Source organism: Mesoplodon mirus, assembly GCF_964341445.2.
Source record: "Mesoplodon mirus genome assembly, chromosome: 1".
NCBI classification, from domain to species: Eukaryota; Metazoa; Chordata; class Mammalia; order Artiodactyla; family Ziphiidae; genus Mesoplodon; species Mesoplodon mirus.
In genome coordinates this window covers 216,991,818-217,011,284 of record NC_138976.1, presented here as the reverse complement: position 1 = coordinate 217,011,284, position 19,467 = coordinate 216,991,818, and the positions used below count along the sequence as shown (strand labels likewise).

Genomic DNA, 19,467 nt, shown 5'->3' with positions numbered 1-19,467 from the left:
TCAAGTGACTGGTTATGGCTGCCTTGTGCGTCGCATTAAGTCTTAGCTGCAATCAATTAACAGCATCTGCCCCAGTGAAGAGAGGGGAGTGGCTGACATGCCACAGATGCAGATTCATCTTCTCGGATTCTCATTTGAATCTCCTTCTCCTGGTGCCTCATTTCTGCTATTAGAGAGCCTTTACTTCGCGTTAAGTCCTGTCTCTCTGTTCATATTTCTTTAAAATGCATATGCGTCAGAGAGGAGTACCAAGAAGGTATTAAAGAATTCAGTGATTGATTGATTGGGACTGATGACCAAAAACAGATCATTATCAGTTTTGCTAGTTCTGGAAAATGCAATGATGCACTGGCAACTCTTCAAATACATAGATTATCTTTTGGCTTAGGGTGGGTTATCAGACTGCCTTGCAAAGTGGCAGCTGGCTGAGAGGAAACGGGAAACTAGTTGGATGTGGCGGAAGGCAAGCTTGGACACTGGGGTTCCCCCATCAGGGGTCACCCTACAACAGGGACACCAGGGGGCCAGAGGTGACCAGGGGCACTGACCACCTGGGGTTTGAGCTCAGCTTTACTCTTTCTTCTGTTCAGAAACTCCTTCTTGGGGGAGCCCCGTGTTCCCAGCACTGTGGTCTATTCTCTGTGGGCTGTACCCCTGCCACTGGCTTCAGTGGGGTCAGGCTGGGGGAGGACCAAGGTTTAGTTTTCAGACTGAACAATTACTGGGGTCACTGGGCGGCGTGTCGGGGGTAGGGGACTCACACACTCTCAAGTAAGAGCCAGGCAGTTCACTGTGTAGATTGAGAATTCTAACGAGTCTGACTTCCATTAATGTACTAACTCTTTGCAGAATTAGACTTTGAAGAGTATAAGCCAATCTAGTGTGAATGAAAAGAACTTAAATGGCCAAAAAATCCTCTGGTCAGATTTATCAATTTTTCTAAGAAAAACAGAATAAGAGGAAAGAGAAATATTCATATATGGGTCATTTACTCCAGTGAGTCCAGTGACAGGGGATAAGTGCTTTGAACCAGGTCAGCGATGCCAGCCCGAGTCTCTGTACTAAGGTTATGTCAGGTGAGAGGAATCGTTGGTTCATCCATCCATTCATTCATTCAACGAGCACTTGCTGTGCCAGCCTCTGATGATACATGGATGAAGAAGACATAGGTCCTGTCTACATAGAGCTTTGGGTCAATGAGGAGCATAGACAAGAAGTAGGCATTTTTGACAGTGTGTGGTAGGTGCCGAGCTCTGGAGGCCTCAGTTTTCCCATCTGTGAAATGGGAATGTTCCTCTTTACCTTGTCTCCAAGTCACTAGAGCAGCAAGAGCTGTCCCAGCAGTGCTTGGGGCGTGGGCTGCTCGTCCCTGAAGCAGGTGGGAGAGAGTGACCCCAGACATCTCCCTGGGGTGTGGGCTGCCCCCAAACAGAATGGCTGCTGCCTGCATCTGCAGAGCGCTGCACCACATACATTTCCAAGCACTGCCTTGTTCAGCGTCTCATTTGATCTTCCTTCTTCCTTGTGAGGCTGGCAGGGTGTGGGAATCATCATTTCAGGGGACCTAAGGTCACATGTGTAGCTGGGGGCAGAGCTGGAGGCTAGACCTCGAGGACACTTTGCTCCCTCAATCCATGGGGTGCACTGGTGGAAGATGAGTTGGGGAGTTAGCATGGAGACAGAGACAAGGAGAGGACAGAGATTCCAATAGCACATAGCTCAGCCTTCCTCTTCCTTTTGTTCTTTCTTGCAATGTGGAAACCCATACTGAGCACTGACTACGTGCATGGTGCTACAGTACTGAACTCCTTCCTGGGCTGCCAGCAAGCCCAGGTCAAAGGTGGAACTTGAACCCTAGTTGGACCCTCATTCCAAAATGCCACACTTAGAAAAGGGAACCCTCTTGCACTGTTGGTGGGAATGTAAATCGATACAGCCACTATGGAGAACAGTATGGAGGTTCCTTAAAAAACTGAAAATAGAACTACCGTACGACCCAGCAATCCCACTACTGGGCGTATACCCTGAGAAAACCATAATTCAAAAAGAGTCATGTACCACAATGTTCACTGCAGCTCTATTTACAGTAGCCAGGACATGGAAGCAACCTAAGTGTCCATCGACAGATGAATGGATAAAGAAGATGTGGCACATATATACAATGGAATATTACTCAGCCATAAAAAGAAACGAAACTGAGTTATTTGTAGTGAGGTGGATGGACCTAGAGACTGTCATGCAGAGTGAAGTAAGTCAGAAAGAGAAAAACAAATACTGTATGCTAACACATATATATGGAATCTAGAAAAAGAAAAAAAAAAGGTCAGAAGAACCTAGGGGCAAGACGGGAATAAAGACACAGACCTACTAGAGAATGGACTTGAGGACACGGGGAGGGGGAAGGGTAAGCTGGGACAAAGTGAGAGAGTGGCATGGACATATATACACTACCAAATGTAAAATAGATAGCTAGTGGGAAGCAGCCGCATAGCACAGGGAGATCAGCTCGGTGCTTTGTGACCACCTAGAGGGGTGGGATAGGGAGGGTGGGAGGGAGGGAGACGCAAGAGGGAGGAGATATGGGGACATATGTATATGTATAGCTGATTCACTTTGTTATGAAGCAGAAACTAACACACCATTGTGAAGCAATTATACTCCAATAAAGATGTTAAAAAAAACCCCAAAGCCCCCAAAACCCCCCAAAAAACCAAAATGCCACATTTGCCAGTTGGGGTGTCATCCCAGGAGTCAGGTAGCAAGAATATGAAGAAGTGGGACCCACCCTAGGGCCAGGACGCTTGCAGAATCCTGAAGCGCACACTGCCATCAGCAGTTCAGACCCTCTAGTGAAGCCAGCCCCGGACTCTCCAAGGAGCAGGGACTCACCCATTTTGGAATAGGGAGGCAGCGGGTGCCTGGACCCCGGGGAGTGGCCCATTCTGGATGGAGCCGCTTTGGCCGTGTGATGACTTGGGCTGTGGAGTAGGAGGTGGCGACTGCACCTGATGGCTTTGACAGAAGCGGACTCGGCCTGCTCTGCTGCAGGCAGACGCCATCCACGCAGGCCTGCCACCAGGGAGGCCGACGGGCTGCTGGCTGTCCAGGGATGTGTGCGGTCTGAGGGATTTCTGGGAGACTCCCTCATGCTTCCCATCTGTGTGGAGGTGGAGTTATGGGAGGCAAAGGAACAACTCAAATATCCAAGCTGTCTGGAATCAGGGAATGGGGGCCCCGGGAGCACCCTGTCCTGGGAAGTGTTTCTGTGAAATTGTCTTAGTTTTTGTAATTAAGAGGATTTTATTTTGAGTTTATTTTCCTGAAACGTTTAAGCAAAGACCACTTCCCAAATAAGGGAGTTTGAAATCCGTCAGGACTGGGTTCAAGTCCTAGGTCAGCCACTCACCGTGATCACGGACAAGTCACTGGGTGCCTTGACTTTAGGTTTTCTCGTCTGAGAAATGCCCACCTCAGGAGGCTGTTTGGGAGGCCTAAGAGAGATGAATTTATAGAAAAAAGCTTTGTGAGTTGTTGAGTGCTATGCACTTGTTGGCTGTTTATTATTGTTGTCAAGGAAGTTTCCTTCCAACCCTAAGAGCCTGAGGGCTGATGATGATTGGAATTCATTCTTTCTGGTTAAACATTACCCCTCCCCCTGGGAGCAGTAAGAGAGATAGGATAACAGGAAAGCACTAGTACCTGGGGGCAGTGGGGATAAGGAAACAACCTTCTGGATGATGGGAAAAGAAGTTCCCAGGACAAGAGATTGGGGTGAGGGAGGTGGGCACGCAGGTAAACGTGCTCATCTGGCCAAACTCTAGGTTGGGCCTAAGGAAGCCATGTCTGCTCCAAGAGGGACATTCTGGTCCCCATTTTCTGTCCAGAGCCCCTTGTGAGCTGCCTTCCAGTCCCTGGAGACCAAGCTGGGCCCTTCAAGTGACAGTCCATCTCAGACCCAGCTCTGATGCTCCACCCACCTTGCCAGGCTTAGGTAAATAAAGACACTGTCCCTGTGGGGAGCCGCTGGGGCTGAGAGCTCTCCTGGGGGGCTCCAGGCAGCAGGAGCCGGCTCCCCACAGCTTAGCAGAAGCAATCACTGTCCCTCTCCCTGGCTTCTGCCTCTGACCTTGGGTAACCTGGCAGATCACCAGCGCCTCAGAGCTGGGGAGGGTGGCATGCTCAGGAGAGAAGGCAGTTGGGGTCTGCCAAGTGCAGTGCTGGCACGAGGAGAAACGCTGGGGCACGGCCGGGATGGGGCCAGCATCAGCTGAGGGCAGCGTAGCCAGGGCCAGTGGGGCGGAGGCTTCGACAGTAGCTGGGATATTTTAAGCTGACAGTAGCTCATCAGAAGGGCTGTTTACCAGCTCACAACTGGGGAGTTGTGAAGGTGGCAGGGGAGGCGTGGGGCTTCAGTTTTCTCAGGATGCCTGTGACTTTTGGGGAAAGAGGAGTTTAGAGAAAAAGCCATTCCCAGACTTGTCCCAGATGAAAAGAAGAGCCAAAAACTGCTGGGTGCCTCTCCCTTTCCTCCATGATCTCCTGCATGGGAGAAAGCAGCAGAGAGCCCTGGAGCCCCGGCTGGCTGGATGCTTGGCTTCTCTGTCCGAAGGTGAAAGCTTACGAGACCAGGGTGTGGGAGGACCTCCTTTCCAGTCCTGGCTCTGCCACTTGGCTGGCCGCACTGTAACCTGGGCCACGTCATAGGCCATCTTCAAGCCTGAGTTTGTTCACTTGGAAGGGATGCTGATTTGGCCACGCCTTCTTCCCAGAGGGAGGGGGGATGCTGTAAGGGCTTCAAGATCTGGGAGAAAGAAGTTGTGAAACTCTGAGGTGCTATATCTGCATAAGGTGGTATTGACAGCTTCCTGACCGAGTGACTCCCCATCTGCATCCCTGCATCCCCGCTGCAGCAGCAGCAGCTTTCTCCCCTTCTAATGGGCTACCCTGGGGCTAGGGGGGCCTCTCTGGCATGGGTGCAGCTGCAGAGAGGTCTCTGAGGCCCTGGGGAGAGGCTAAGTAAAGCCAGATTCCCACCTCTTGCTGGTGCCTACCTCTAAAGAGAATGATGAAGCATGGGAACACAGACCGAAATCAATTAGAGAAATCAATGCCTCTGACTGTGGTATGCATTTCTTTCCTCCTAGCCTGGTCCCACCCACCCTGCCCCAGCAGCCCTGCTCACTCTTTGGGAATCAGAAGCTTTAGTTAAATCCCTGCTGGTCTCCATTCCCAGACTAGTTCACTCTGGCCAGGCTGGGCCTCAGGGATCTGGAGTGGCCTCTGTGGGGAGGGAAGGTTGGTGAGTGGGTCAGCCTGCCATTAGGAGAAGGGACGGGGCTGGAACGGGCCTGGGAAAGCTCATGGATGATCATGACTCAGGCCCAGGGCGCTAAGTTGGACACTGTGGCATGTGCCATGCATGGTAAGACAGGATCCTTTCTAGGCTTTAGATTTGAACTCCAAGGATTAGGCCAGACGAGGTCATGGGAAAGATAAAAAAGAAATTTCAATTCTCATGATTTCTTTACTCTGTTGCTGGACAGGGCAGGGAGAAAGGGGGTATTTAAGATGTTCTGAATTGGGACATGAAAATTTATAGACTGGAGAGCTGTTACTTTGCTTATTTATTCAGGGCATAGAGGTTAGCAGGGTGGGGCCTTGGATCCCAACTGCCAGAGTTCAAATCCTGGTTCTGCCACTTAAAATATGACCTTAGGCAAGTTATATCACCTTTTTTTTTTTTGACTTAGTTTTCTCATTTGTAAATTGGGGCTATTAACAGTAACTACCCCATAGAGTTATTCTAAAAATTAAAGGAATATCAACATGTATCTTGCCATAAAGTTGGCTACCTTAATTATTTTTTCCAATGACAAAGTCTGAGAAGTCAGGGCTGTCCCCTGGGTCACTGTGTGAGTAGAAGGTAATTCCCCTCTTCCTTGTCCCCTGTGTTGAATCTATCACATCTTGCCAATTCATCTTTATAGAGCCTCTGACAACCCTCTCCTTGTGTTCAGGCCCACCACTACTTCCTGTTTTTTGGACCCTCATTATTTCAGGTTGAGGCTGTTAACATCGCTTCCTAACTCGTCTCTTGTCTCCATCCTTCATGGAGTTGTCAGATCAATCTTCTAAAACACTGTTCTCATGCCACTGGCCTGTTCGAACACCTTCAGTGGCTCCTAGGGGAACAAGGGCTAAGCCTTCAGTGCTTGTCCTCCACCGCACCTCCCGATCGGACCCTCCAGATCTTCTCTGTCAGGCCTCTCCCCACCTGTGCCCTTTGTTCCTCCCAACGCTTGGACTGTTCCTCAAACCTTTCTTACCACTGTGCTTGACCTATGCTGTCCCCTCCCCAGCGTGCCCTCCTCTGTGCTCTGCCAAACTCTACCATCCTTCCAGGTCCATCTCGAATCCTACGTCCCCCTGTGAGTCCTGAAGCCCACCTCTCCTTTCTCTCACTTGACCCCAGTGTGCCTTTGGGCTGCTCGCTCTTTTCATGGGTACCCGATCTAACTCTACCTGTGCACGCTTCCATGGCAGGGGCAGTCCTGCTCAGGACTGTATTCCCCACAGCCCTTGGCACTGTGGTGCAGGATCCAGTAAGTTTGTGCTGGTTGATGGCTTGTGGGAGGCCCTGGGTCAGCTGCTGTCCCATGGCTGAGGGCACCTCCGCTTGCCAGCTCCGTGGTTTCTGACACATCTTAGTTGCACCTCCTTTTTTTAAATTCCTGGTTGGATTTTTCTCTCTGGGGCAAGGGAATCCTCAGCATTCTTTGCTCCACAGAAGGAAAAGAGGGGATGAGATTCTGCTGGGAGTAGCACAAGTCTGGTCTGTTGAGCCGTGTGGCTAATGAGAGTGCGTGTGCGCATGTGTGCATCCTCGGGTAGGCTTGCAACCCTCCCCCCTTCCACTAGTCCTTCTGCTTCCCTACTGTTCTTCCCCTCCAGAGAATCCACTCCACCAGAGGACTAGACCTAGAGAGAAGAGGGAAGGGGAAGAAACTAACGGCCCGAGTGTCCTTTCTTCCTCTCCCTGCACATTATAACTTCCGGATCTGTGATGGCGGAGGGGCCATCTTGGGTGGGCAGGAGACTCATCTACCCATGAGCTCACCTGGGATGGGCCTTTAAAGTCTGAGGAAGGGTGTGTGAACGTGTATCCGTGAACCTAAGGGCAGCTGTTTACCCCTCCTGAGAGTCTCTCTCTTGACCCTCTACAAAGCTGTCTCTATTTCCCTTGAAGCCCCATAGCCTTTTATCTCTGGTTTTCATTTGCCACTTTGGTGTTTATGGCTTGTCATAGGTTCTGAATTCTTCTGGATCCTGGAGGAAAGGGGTGACATTTTATGAACAACTTTCTAAGAGTCAGGCATTTGAGTAGCTGCTCTGTGTACAGTATCTCAACTCATCTAGACAAGGTTGGGTTTTTTTTAAAAAATCCCCATTTTATAGATGAGATAACTGAGGTTCAGAGAGATTAAATTGCCTATGGCTAGCACACGTCCATCTGTGTTTCCTCTGCAGAACCTGGCATGGGGCAGGGGTGCGTGCATATGGGAGATTCTTGGGAAATCATGGGGTGACACTTGGACTCTGCCATATCTAAGGGCAGTTCAGGTGGAAGGTGGGTCAGCAGAGAGTGAGGTGTAGTGGGAGATGCTTGTATAGACTGGAGGGAAGAAAGGGCCCAAGGTCAGAGGGCCTTATGCCCACAACAAGATGAATGTTGGCCTGGCTGGTGTTGTCCACTGTCCTTGTGACGACTCTGTGATCTGGAGTCCCTGAAGGATCTCAGGCACTCACCTCCTGCTACTAGATTCCCCCCTTGCCACCATGGGAAATCAGTGGGCACCCCCCCCCCCGCCCCGGTGTTCATCACTGCTTTCTCAGCAAAGCTCCCATATATGCTTCAGAGAATTTTCCTTCTTATGCCCAGCCAGAATTAAAAGAAAGTTATAGAAATTGTTTTTGAGGTGGGGGAGGTAGAGAGATGTGCCTAGCAGCAATTTTGGAGCCTGGAGTAGGGCCTTGGGAGAGGAAAAATCCGAAGAGGGATACGGAAATGTGGGAGTGGTGGAGGGCCTTTGCGCAGCCAGAAGGCCCAGGAAGTAGGAGAGGAGAGGGGGAAAATTTATTCACACCAGTCTCCCAGCCTCCAGCCTTGATCCAAGAGTATAATTCCTATCAGGTTTTCAACCCTTAACCTAAACTTTTCTGAAGCCGGTTCCTTAAGTCTCCCAGCTTTCGGAGTGAAAATGTGAAGTCCTTTCCTAGAACTGAAGAGGCCCCGAGGAATGGCAGGGAGGACAGCCCGAGGGGACTTTCCCCAGCTCCAATCCCCAAGCCTTCCCGGCCCAGGTTCTCCACTCACCCTCTAGGGCCACGCCTCCAAGCGGGCACCACTCAATGGCAGGGTGACAGGATGGAGTGAGCGCTGATGCCCCAGGATGGGGCATATGTGAGGCGTTCGGAGGAGACCCTCAGCTCTGCGCTTCCAAGGCTGGAGAAGCCGCGTTCCCGCCTGAATCCGCAAGATGGAAGTTGCTCCCTCTAGCTTTTCCGCTAGCGAAGGCTAGGCTGCAGGTTTTGTAAGTGACCCCTGCCTTCGCGCCCAGGTCCATTTCTAGCATTTACTCTTTTCCAGAGTCTTGTTCATTTAAAAACGCATCTTAAAAGGCACTAACACCTACACCTTCGATCCAGCCCAGATCCGGTTTTGGGTAGCGCGGAAACTTTACGAGGCACTGTGTGTACCACGCCCCGACACTTGGGGTGCGCGCGCAGAGCTAATGCGTGCGCGGGAGCCGAGGGATGCTGGGCAGCTCTAACGCAGCTGAGGATGTGTCAGATGGCAGCGTGAAACTGGGGTGCCCGGGGTGCGTGGGTGTGCCCGCGCGTGTCCACAGCCCACCGTCTCGCCCCCTCTTGTCGGAACGTGTCAGCAGTCTCACCTCTCCTTCAGCCCTATCCCAGCCAGATGCTTCCTTTTTGGTGCTTCTGAGCGTTTACTGTAAATGCCGTGACTAACGCACGCCCGTGAGCCCGGCCCGTGGACAGATGGATCAGTCGCCCCCTTCCCGGAAGGGGGAGGGGACCCCACCCAGAGCCTCGGAAGCGGGGAGCTGCCTGCTGCCTCGGGAGAACTCCCCGGAGCCCAGCTCGCAGCCTAGCGCCGGCCGCCGAGCCTGGCGCGGAGGGTCGGTCCCGGGGCGCTCCCGCCGGGGTGGGGTGCGAGTCCCCCTCCCCAATCCCTCCAGCGCAGTTCGGGGAGGTTCGCCGGCCTCCGATGAGGGGGTCAGGCCGCCCCGGCTCGGCAGACTTCTTCCCGCACCGGAGGAGGGAGACCAGTGGGGAAGGGCAGTCTCGAAGGGCCGCGACTCTGGGGCGTATAGGGGTCGAGCGCGCCGCGGGCGTGCGGGGAAAGTTCTCGAGCTCCGCGCGGAGAGCACACGTGTATGCGTACGCGGGGCTCGACCGGGGCAGGCAGGCTGCGCCGGGACGCTGGGGGCTGGCTCCGGAGGGGATCCTTCTTCTCCCTAGCGCTTTCGGGAAGACGCTCTGCCTCGGCTCGCTGGCCGAAGGACGCATACGCCCGCGGCTGGTGCAGCCCCCTGCCCAGACCCTAGCCACCAAGCGGGTTTTTTTTCTAGCGCCCTTCCCCCCACACCCCCGGGATGGCTCGGGCGCCCGGCACTCCACGCTCTCGGGCCTCCGCTGAGCCTCTCCAGGCCTCCGTGAGCCGGTGGCCGGGGCGCGGGGGCAGTGGGGGATTGGCGCGCGGCGGGGGGAGGAGGAGGGTGCGGAGGCTTTGGTGGGTTTGGGTTGGAGCCCGAGCCTTTGCCGGGGGAGCCGGTCAGTTTCCGGCAAGGCTGCAGGTCAATCCGGGGAAGGGCGGGCGGCAGACCAGAGGGAGACAGCGGCGGAGCTCTCCTCTCGGCCCTCGTTCCCCGGCGCCACCGCCACCGCCTTGTCGCCGCCGCCGCTGCAGAGTGTCGCTGCTCCGCTGCGCGCCCGCGCCTCGCGCCGCCAGCGCCTGGGAGCCCGAGCGCCGAGCCCCGGGCGGAGAAGAGGGGCGCGGGCGCGACAGCCCCGGCGAAGGAGCCGCAAAGGGGGAAGGGGGCGGGCGGAGGGAGGAGCAGGGAGGGGGAGAAGGGGGGAGGGAGAGGAGAGCGAGGGAGAGCCGGAGAGAGCGGGAGCAAAAAGAGCGAGAGCCGGGGAGAGGAGAGGGAGGGAGAGGAGAGAGAAAGACACACGCACGCAGAGACACACGGTCGCTGGAATTACATTAGAAAAAAGTGACACGAGCAAGGGTTAGCGGGAGAAGATTTTAAAAAATCATTCCGTCGTGTTGTGCGAAAGAAGCGACTCCGGTCTCTGGTCCTCGAAGCTCCCGCTGGTTTGTTCCTAGGCGCTTACACCCGTCGGTGGATTTCTTTCTTATTTGCGCTTTATTCTGACCCCCACCCTCGCCGCTTCCTTCCAGCCCTTCGCTCTCAGATCGCTTCTCCCCCACCTCCCCAGTCCCCTCCCGGGAAGCGCAGGGGAATCGGACCCGTGGGGACTCGCGCCTTTCCGGATGAGCTGAGGGGAGGGCAGACCTGAGGACCGGCTGTGGGCTTGGAAAGCAGACACACATCCGAATACGTGTATATTTGATTTTAGTGGGCAAAGGGGGCGTCGAGAGGCCGCCCACCGCCCTCCATTCCACTACCCCCTCCAGCCAGGGGCGAGCATCGCAGGACTCAGGATCTTCATCGGGTGGACTAGCTGGGATCTCCGCATTGGATTTGGGGCTGATTATCACTGCTTGGCTATTATTATTATTGTTGTTGTTGTTATTTTTTAATCCAAGGGAGAAAGAAAAACAAAAAACTGTGGGATTTATTTAACATGATCTTGGCAAACGCCTTCTGCCTCTTCTTCTTTTTAGGTGAGTATCTGCGGGTGGCGAGGGCAGCGTGTCCGCCGGAGCCTCGGGGGCTGCGCGGGCAGTGCGTTCGAGCGCTGGCGAGCAGCCGTGAACGCGGGGGGCGAGCGGGGCGCTGGCGGGGGACGGAGAGGCCGGGAGAGCGCGCGGCGGGGCGAGCCGGGCCGGGGCGTAGAGGAACCGAGCAGGGCCGGCGGCGAGGATGCGGGCGGAGGGACGGGAGCCGCGGCTGGCTGGTTACGCGGGGGATTGGCAAGGAGACTTAGAACACCCAGAGCATCCCCGCGCACACGCACGCAGACACACACTCGCTCACTCACACGCAGTGATAGCGCTCATTTCCCTCAAAATAATGGGTTCAAATTGCGGCAACTTCAGGAAAAAAAAATCCAACTCTTGATCTGGAAGAGAGAAGGGAGGGGAGAGGCTCAGTGTCGTGGAAAGGAAAATCATGCCAGTCGCACCTTTCCCGGCGGCTCCCTGAGCCGATCGTGGTAGAGGGCATGGGTTTCTCCAGGATCTCCCGGTTGGACATCTGTGGGGGCAGCCCTGGCAGCCATCCCCCACCTGCCAATCAACCTATAGAAAATGCACCCCGTTTCCCACTCTCTGAATCCCTTCCTAGCGGCTCCACTCCCTGGAACACTTTTCAAGTTTCTCCCCACCGTTTGCCCTCCCTCGCGCCCAGACCCGAGCCAGATGGGTGGGCGGGAGTGGAGTGTTTCTAGCCGCTGTTCAGTGCCTTCCCTTTGCCACCTCTGGGGCAGGGGACCCCATGGCTGGTGGGCAGAGATGGGAGGGAGGCCAAAGTTTGCTTCCTTGGGTGAAGAAGGAGAGGGGTGAGGGGAGAATCCTGGACTGAACAAAGACCACTGCTCATTCTTTAAGCCCACTCCCCCCAAGGGCAGCGAGCAGGGGCTGCCTGGTGCCCCTGAACCCCGGCAGTGTCTTTCGCACCCCGAATTACCAACCCCTCGTCCCCTTTTTATGCTACACAAAATCTTGGGAAACAGGGGTATAGAGGGAGCCTTCTTGGGGGTGGAGGTGAGGAAAAGTGGGTTTTGCAAGGCTGTGTGCTAACCAGGAGTCCCAGGCAAGGCTGCTGCCCCAGTAGGTGCTCCAGAGAGGGAGCAGGCTAACGGTGTGTGTGTGCGTGTGTGAGTGCGCGCTCTGAAGGAGCACACATCTGCTTCATTGTGGCTGCTGCTCCTGCCACCCTGGGCTGCTGTGAAGCCAGCGGTGAGCCAGGTTGCCCAGATGGGTCACGAGGGCACCCTTTCCCTCCTGGAGGAAGGGAGAGGGGAAGGCCTGGGGACGTAGGTGCAGGTCCCGGAAACACTTGTGGGGGGTGTCTAAGAACTGTCCTGTCTAGGATGGGGGCTTCCAGTCCCATCGATGTTGGTTGGGGCCTGGGCCCTTTGCTGGTTCCCTCCTCTTCCCCCTCCCACAGGCATGAGTTCCCCAGGGGGCCAGGCCGAGCTCTAGGGTGTGGCCTTCACTGTCCGACCTCCCGAGCCAGAGGTGGCTTTTCTCCAGGCAGCTTTCTCGGGGTGGGAGGGGCTGAGGGAGGGGGCTGAGGGAGGAGGCTGGGTCGGTGCTCCTGGCCTACTGTGCTCCTGTGGCCTTTCCCAGCAACCCTCTCTCTCTGAAGGGGCTATTACAAAACCTGACCTTTTCTCCTACTGCTGGTTAAAAAACGCAGCTTTTTGGGGCCAAGAATGAGCAGGGCTAAGAAGAAAAGAAAATTGTATTTCAGGAAAAGCAGCCAGATTGCTTGCTCCTGAGCTGCACACACCCTGGGCCGGCAGGTCTTCCAGATGTGGGCACCTTCTGAGGTCTCCGGCCCCCAGTGGAGGAGAGCAGTGCCAGCCTGTCAGTCACCTCCAGGCCCAGCCCCCCACAGGCTGCAGGCAGGCTTGTACCAGCTGAGTAGCCTGAGGAGAGACTGTTCTCCTGTGGATGTGTAGGGGGCCCGTTCAGAGATGTCCTCCCAGGTGTCTGTGACCCTAGTGTGTGGGGAGTTGAGAGCAGGGCGCTGTCGGTATCCTCTTTGGTCACAGCCTTTCAGTTCTCTTCCCATGAGAAGCCCCTTTCCAAAGCTGGGGTGTGGGGTTAACTGAGTGACCACAGGACATTGAAAGGCTCTGGGTTAGGCCAGTCGAGAACAAGGGATAGGTTGGTGCTAAGGACATTTCAGCCCCAGGGCCCTTTCCTGGCAAGGAACCCATAGTTGGGAGTTCGTTGGAAATTCCACTTGGGGGAGAGGCTTGTCTGGAGCTTGAGAGGTGGTGGGCATTTTCAGTGGGGGGAGGTAGAGTGAAGCATGTTCCTAGGAGCAGGGGCCTTTGGTGTGCCCCTCCCAAGGTTCTAGTGAGGTCTGGGGCTGGAGAGGCCTTTCTGGCCCAGCCTGCCTGACCTCCAGTGTTGACAAGCTCAGGGAGAAAATGAGATGGGGGTGGGGATCAGGACTGGTCAGAGGGCCCACCTCTCACTGGCATTCTAGCTCTTGTGGGGCATTTGATGCACGAGGGTGGCTGTAGTTCTGTGTGGTTTCTCAGTCTTTCTGTGTCTTTAAAAGCTCTTCTACGTGTCTTTGCTTTCCTTGAGGGATCTGAGTTTTCTCCTGATCTAGAATTTGGAAACATCACCAGGATACCTTCCAACATTTATGCTCCTAGAATTCTTGGTCAAAGGCACCGAGTTGCCATGACTTCTTTCTCTGGCTGGGCTTGATTGGTTCTGGGGGTCATGACTCCGACTAGAAAAGTCAGGGAGTTTGGTCGGAAGATGCACCGGCCCTCCTACAGAGCATCTCCCTGCCTGGGAGCTGGCAGGATGAGGGAAGCCCAGGATTCTATAAGGATCATCCCTTGGGGCTCTAGACCTCACCTGTAGGGCAGGGAGGAAGTCTCCTTATTGCCCCAGTTCCCTAGGCTAAGGTCCTGACCTTTAAGCCTGGGTAGGATGCCCCTTTCTCATTTTACCTCTGACAGTGCAGCCTCAGGTGATGCCAATGGGGAAGGGGAAATGCCTGCTGGGATGCTGGGGTGAGCGGAGTCAGTGGAAGGCCCAGGGCTGGGCCGGTCTTGAGGCTCCAGCAGGCTGGCTACCTGGCTGGCTAGGTGGGGCAGCAGGTACCAGTGAGGCTGGGTCAACACAGCTGCTCCTGGGTGGCCCAGATACAGCTGAGTCCTGCTCAGAGACCCAGGAATTTGCTGAAGCCGGGCAGTAAAGCTGCTTCCTGGGCTCGGTCGGAGGACACTTCTCCACCCACACCTGGGCAGATGCCCCACTGTCCATGACCACATTCCATGCTGGTTTCTTCAATGGTCTTGTCTCAGCCTGGCCACAGCCTTCAGCTCCTCCTGTCCTGAGGCAGAGGTGTGGTCAGGAGGAGAAGGCAAGTCTTTTGCTCTGGACCCTGAGGGCTTCTCCAACCCAGGCCCACCCCTTGCTCTCCTAGTGGGGTAGGCCTGGCGCTCCAGGAGCCCATTCCTTGATTCCTTTCCCCTCGGCACTCAGTCAGGAGTGACAGGCTCGCGGTGCAGCACTCTGCCTCTAGGTGTCGCTGTCTCCCTGTGGTAGCTGCCCCCTGAGCAGGGCCTCCCTGGGGAAAGGAGTGAGAAGTGGCAGTTCTGGGTAGAGATGGAGGGGATTCTGTGGGGTTGGGGACGGGGGGTGGGGGTGGGTGGGGGACTTCTCCCTAGGATCTTTTTATGTTTTGGGGCAGGATGGAGTGGAGGAAGCCCCCCCCCAGATCACTCCTCGGGTCTTGGAAAAGCCAGTGTTGGCTTTGGGCCATGGTATGGTTTTCTGTGGGGCAGGATCTGAGTGAGGGGCTTGGAGAGGACCGGGAGACCCGGAGGAGGTCTGTGGCCAGAGGAAGCCGTTTTGGGAGCTTGCTTTTTTTTTGGGGGGGGGCGTGGTATGCGGGCCTCTCACTGTTGTGGCCTCTCCCGCTGCAGAGCACAGGCTCCGGACGCGCAGGCTCAGCGGCCATGGCTCACGGGCCCAGCCGCTCCGCGGCATGTGGGATCCTCCCGGACCGGGGCACGAACCCGTGTCCCCTGCATCGGCAGGCGGACTCCCAACCACTGCGCCACCAGGGAAGCCCGGGAGCTTGCTTTTGAAAGGACAAAGCGGCCCTTTCTTTCCCTGCCCTTCCCCTCCGAATCTCCTTCCTTGACCTCTTCCCTTCCGAGGACCGTGGGTTTGGACCCTTGAGGCCGTGGATGAGGAGGGTGGACTGATTCCTGCTTGTTCATCATTGGGGAGGCGAGGGGCTGTGTGTGAGGCCAGGGTCAGCTTGCAATTGACTTGTTATTTGGCTTCTGGAAATAAGAAATAAAAGGGGAGACAGAGGGGAGAGGGTTTCAGGGGAGGGTGGGGAGGAGACGAAAGAAAGAGAAAAAGAAATAGGAGAGAGAAAGGGAGAGAGACAGCCCGATGGAGAGAGAGAGAGGGAGGTGTGTGTGGGTGGGGGGTGTGGTGGGATGGAGTTACTGGGTCTGCAGCACTTACTTTGGCGGGGTCTGGGGTGGAACTTGTCCGCAGGGGACGTTTTCTGTCTCTGGCTGCACTGTGGGACAGGGAGATGTGGAGGGCTGAGCCCCCCCTGGAGGAGCGCCTCCCTCTGGGCTCAGACCAAGGGGTCATGCTTGTCTCTCCCTGTCTCCTCGGGAAGTCTGGGGACTCAGAATGGATAGACTGTTGGGGGGGGGTGGTTAAAGGGGTCTTTTCGGCCTGCGTGTGACCTCGAGTTTTCATCTCCCTTCTTTGGGCCTCAGTTTCCCCAGGGTAGAATGCAGGGGCTGACTCTGGCCTCTAAGAGGCTGTGAGAGTTAAAGCACCTGCTGCTGCTTTCAAGGTTTAGTCTGGTGTCTTGGATGGACCTCTGGCTGGACTCGAGATTGCTGGCAGGAGGTCTGGGTGCTCTGAAAGTGAGATGCCCCCTCGGCCCACCCCAGGAGGTCCTGCAGCCGCCAACTCCTGGCATCTTAGACTGTCTGTGGTCTTGCTGGGGCCTCTGGCTTTTCTGTGCTCCTGGGCCCAGGGCCACGGAGTGGCACCAGAAGAGAGTCTGGTAGGACCAGGGCAGAGGGCAGCTTTTCTCCTTTGGGTCTGAGGAGAGATGGTGGACTCCTGGGACGCTTTAGCAGCCCTTCCTCCGACCTGCTGTCTGTTGGGGAAGACAGCCTTGAGTCGGCCTTGCTGTGCCGAGTAGAATGGGTGTGGCTTTCCCAGAAGGGCCCAAGCCCCCAGGCCTGCCTCTGGGGTCGGAGACTGCGGCCCTCATTCGTGCTTGTCTTCCCTCCCCACCACCCAGACGAGACCCTCCGCTCTTTGGCCAGCCCTTCCTCCCCGCAGGGCCCCGAGCTCCACGGCTGGCGCCCCCCAGTGGACTGTGTCCGGGCCAATGAGCTGTGCGCGGCCGAATCCAACTGCAGCTCCCGCTACCGCACGCTGCGCCAGTGCCTGGCCGGCCGGGACCGCAACACCATGCTGGCCAACAAGGAGTGCCAGGCGGCCCTGGAGGTGCTGCAGGAGAGCCCGCTGTACGACTGCCGCTGCAAGCGGGGCATGAAGAAGGAGCTGCAGTGCTTGCAGATCTACTGGAGCATCCACCTGGGGCTGACCGAGGGTAAGTCCGCCCGCCTCGATGGGAGGCACGCTGGGGCTGGGGTGACGGGAGGGCCTCCTGGGGCCCAGGTTCAGCGGGAGGGCTTGGTAACGGGGCGGAGTGGCCACAGCTCTCTCTCTCTCTCTCCACCTTCCAGGGAGCCTAGAACCCAGAGGAGGTAGCTGCCCAGCCTAGGAGGGCAGCTGTTGTTGGAGAGAGAGACGAAGGAGGAGGTGGGGAGGAGAGACGGTGGGGTGGTGGGAGGGGAGGTGAACCGGGGCTGGTTGGACGGCCGTGTGCAGTGGTGACGAGAGAAGGTGAGGCGAGGGTGCCCAGGTGGATGGACAGGTGAGAACAGAGGAGTGGGGAGGGGTAGGCGGCGTGAAGGCGGAGCTGTGAGGTCTGCACGAGACCAAACCAGCCCTTGACGCTCCCCGCTGCCCCCTCCTGCCTTCCTGCTCCCAGGAGGCCTGCCCTTCAGGTGGCTTCCTGACCGCAGGCCTGGCCTAGGCACCTTCAACAGAGCTCTGAGCGGCGTGTGGGCGGCAGGTCCCACAGCCCTGGGCAAGCCCGCCTCCAAGGCCCAAGGCAGAACCTGTAAGCCTTTCCCCGGACAGCCACCTTCCCACATTTCCTCCCCCTCCAGACTGGGGTGTGGAGGATTTGCTGGCCACTGGGGTCAGGCATTCACTTATTAATTCAGCAACTGTTTGTTGAGAGTTTACCGGCTGCTAGGCATTGTGGCAACAGCTGAGAACGGCCGAGGCAGCCTCTGCCTTCGTGGAGCTCATGGTCGGGGGCGGGGGGATGCAGAGAAGTTATTTGGTGACAGTTATCTGTCATTTGGTGATGTGAGTGGAAGGCACTGGGTGCTGCGGCAGCACCGAGCAGGGGCATCAAACCCCTTCTTACAAAATCTAAAGCGCCTTCCTGGAAGAGGCAGCCTCCAAGCTGAGATTCAAGAACGAGCTGCAGTTACCTGGTGAAGGTGTATGGGGGGAGTATGGGAGGTGGAGGGAGAGCTTGGGCAAAGGCCTGCGGGTAACTCAGGTTAGTGGAACTTGCTTACAGACCTGCGGGTAACTCAGTGTGGTAGAGGCGGGTGGAAGTGGGGATGGGGGAGGAGAGATGGGAGGGGTACGGATCCCTTGGAAGGTTTTACACGATGGATATGTGCTTCAGGACAAAGTTCATGTGGTTCCAATGAACAGAGTAGATTGGAGCGACTGTTCGGAGGCCACTGCTGTGCTACAGGCCAGGAATGATGGTGGCTGGATGAGGACAGTGGCAGGAAAGACGGATCTAAGAGCCGTCCAGGAGGTAGAATCCACAGGTCTTGGTGAAGGGTCAGAGGGGTCAGGGGGCCCCCAGTTTTCGGTCTTGGGCAGCTGGGTGGGTGATGTGGCTGATCACAGTGAAGGTAGTGAGTGGGGGGAGGGCTGGGCGATGTGAATTTTTTCTGGGGTGTGGGCCTCTCATCGGCCCCGCCCTACAGACAGCTGGGCATGCAGGGCTGGGGGGCACGTGAGGAAGGGCGACTGGACATAGGGATTTAGAAGTCGCCAGCAGACTGCAGGTGGTAACTGGGGCCGAGGGAGTGGGTGCAGTCACATTGGGAGGAGGTCAGGGACAGAGCTCCCAGGACCACTGCCATTTAAAGATGGGCTGCAAAGATGACTAAGGAGGCTCTGGGGGTGAGGTAAGAAGAACAGTAGGGTACCTCGGGAGGGGCTCACTCTCAGAGGAAGGAGGGTCACCAGCCTCTAAGACTTTAGGCCCAGCAGGAGAGGGGTGGAAAGGGTCCCTGATGCCCTTGGGGTGAGCGCCTTAGGTGGCTGCTGGGAGCAGAAGCCTGCTTAGGGGGTGCCTGGGAGCCGGGGAGAGGGGAATGATGAGTGTGGCCAACTTCTTGAAGTTTGGTGTGAAGATGGGAGAAGAACAAAGGCTGACTTTTTTTTTTTTTTTAAAGATGTGAGAGAGTCGAGCAGTTTAAATTCTAAGGTAGGATAGTAGCGATGGAGAGGCTGAGGTGAAGAAGAGAGAGGGGTGCTCTGGGGATCTGTGCCCTTGGGGGAGGGGAGGCGTCAGCCTAGGATCTGAGGGGCAGCCCCACCTCCAGCTGCTGGAGGGGGAGGAGAAAACTGGGCCCAGGGGTGGGGCCTGGATATCAAGAGGTTCCTGAGCAGTGGCCCCGAGGGTTCAAATGTGCCCTGAAAATAGGAATAAGCGGGCATGGAATTATTAATAGCATTACCACCACTGGTAACAAAGGAATTGCTCATGAATCGGGCAGTCACTTCTTCCGTTGCCAGCAATGCTGGAGTCCTAGAACTAGAAGTTAGCAAAGAGAGGGGGCCGGCCACAGAGACGGGCCCTCTGTTCTCCGTGAGACAAGGAGCTGTGTCCCCGCCTGCCACATTGGCTGACTCTGTGCCCAGAACATTAAAGGCCCCGATTCAGCCAGCTGGGTTGTTTAGGGTCTTGCTTTCTTTCCGACAGCCTTCAGTTTCCACCCGAGGGAGACTGGGTGGAAGGTGGGTGGGCTTGCTGTGGGTGCAGAATGGACAGGAAAGGGATGGAAGAGCTGCCGGCTGGAGAGTTGGGTGGGCCGCCTGAGAACCTTCCCATGGGACTGGCTCTGTGGGCATCACCGCATCAAGACTCCAGGGACCTTGCTCGGAGCCAGGACGATGAGGCAGTTTGATGACAAGAAGGAGCATAATGTGCATTTTATGCTGCCTTCTGCTGTGTCTTCAAGGCCCTTTCAGCCCAGGAGGGCCTGACTGTAAACTCTCCCCGTTCCAAGGCTTGAGATGGTTTGTTGGTTCATTTACTCAACAAATATCTGTTAAGCACCTACTGTGTGCTTCAGAGGGTGAAAGCACTGGGGAAGCCGTGGTCCCTGTGCTGGTGTGTA

General features: G+C 56.2%; 1 protein-coding gene across 3 annotated transcripts in view; it reads left to right on the top strand.

Moving 5' to 3' along the window:
- Window positions 1-10,806: 10,806 nt before the first annotated feature.
- GFRA2 (GDNF family receptor alpha 2) overlaps window positions 10,807-19,467 on the top strand; it is a gene marked incomplete at its 5' end in the record, with an annotated part of 95,837 nt that continues 87,176 nt past the window's right edge. For 2 of the 3 annotated variants that reach the window (XM_082616625.1, XM_082616624.1), the window contains one exon: window positions 10,894-10,933. In XM_082616625.1, coding sequence (XP_082472751.1) covers window positions 10,894-10,933 — 40 coding nt within the window. Of the gene's footprint in view, window positions 10,934-16,256; window positions 16,572-19,467 lie in introns of all 3 variants that reach the window. The other variant, XM_082616623.1, reaches the window with a different exon arrangement.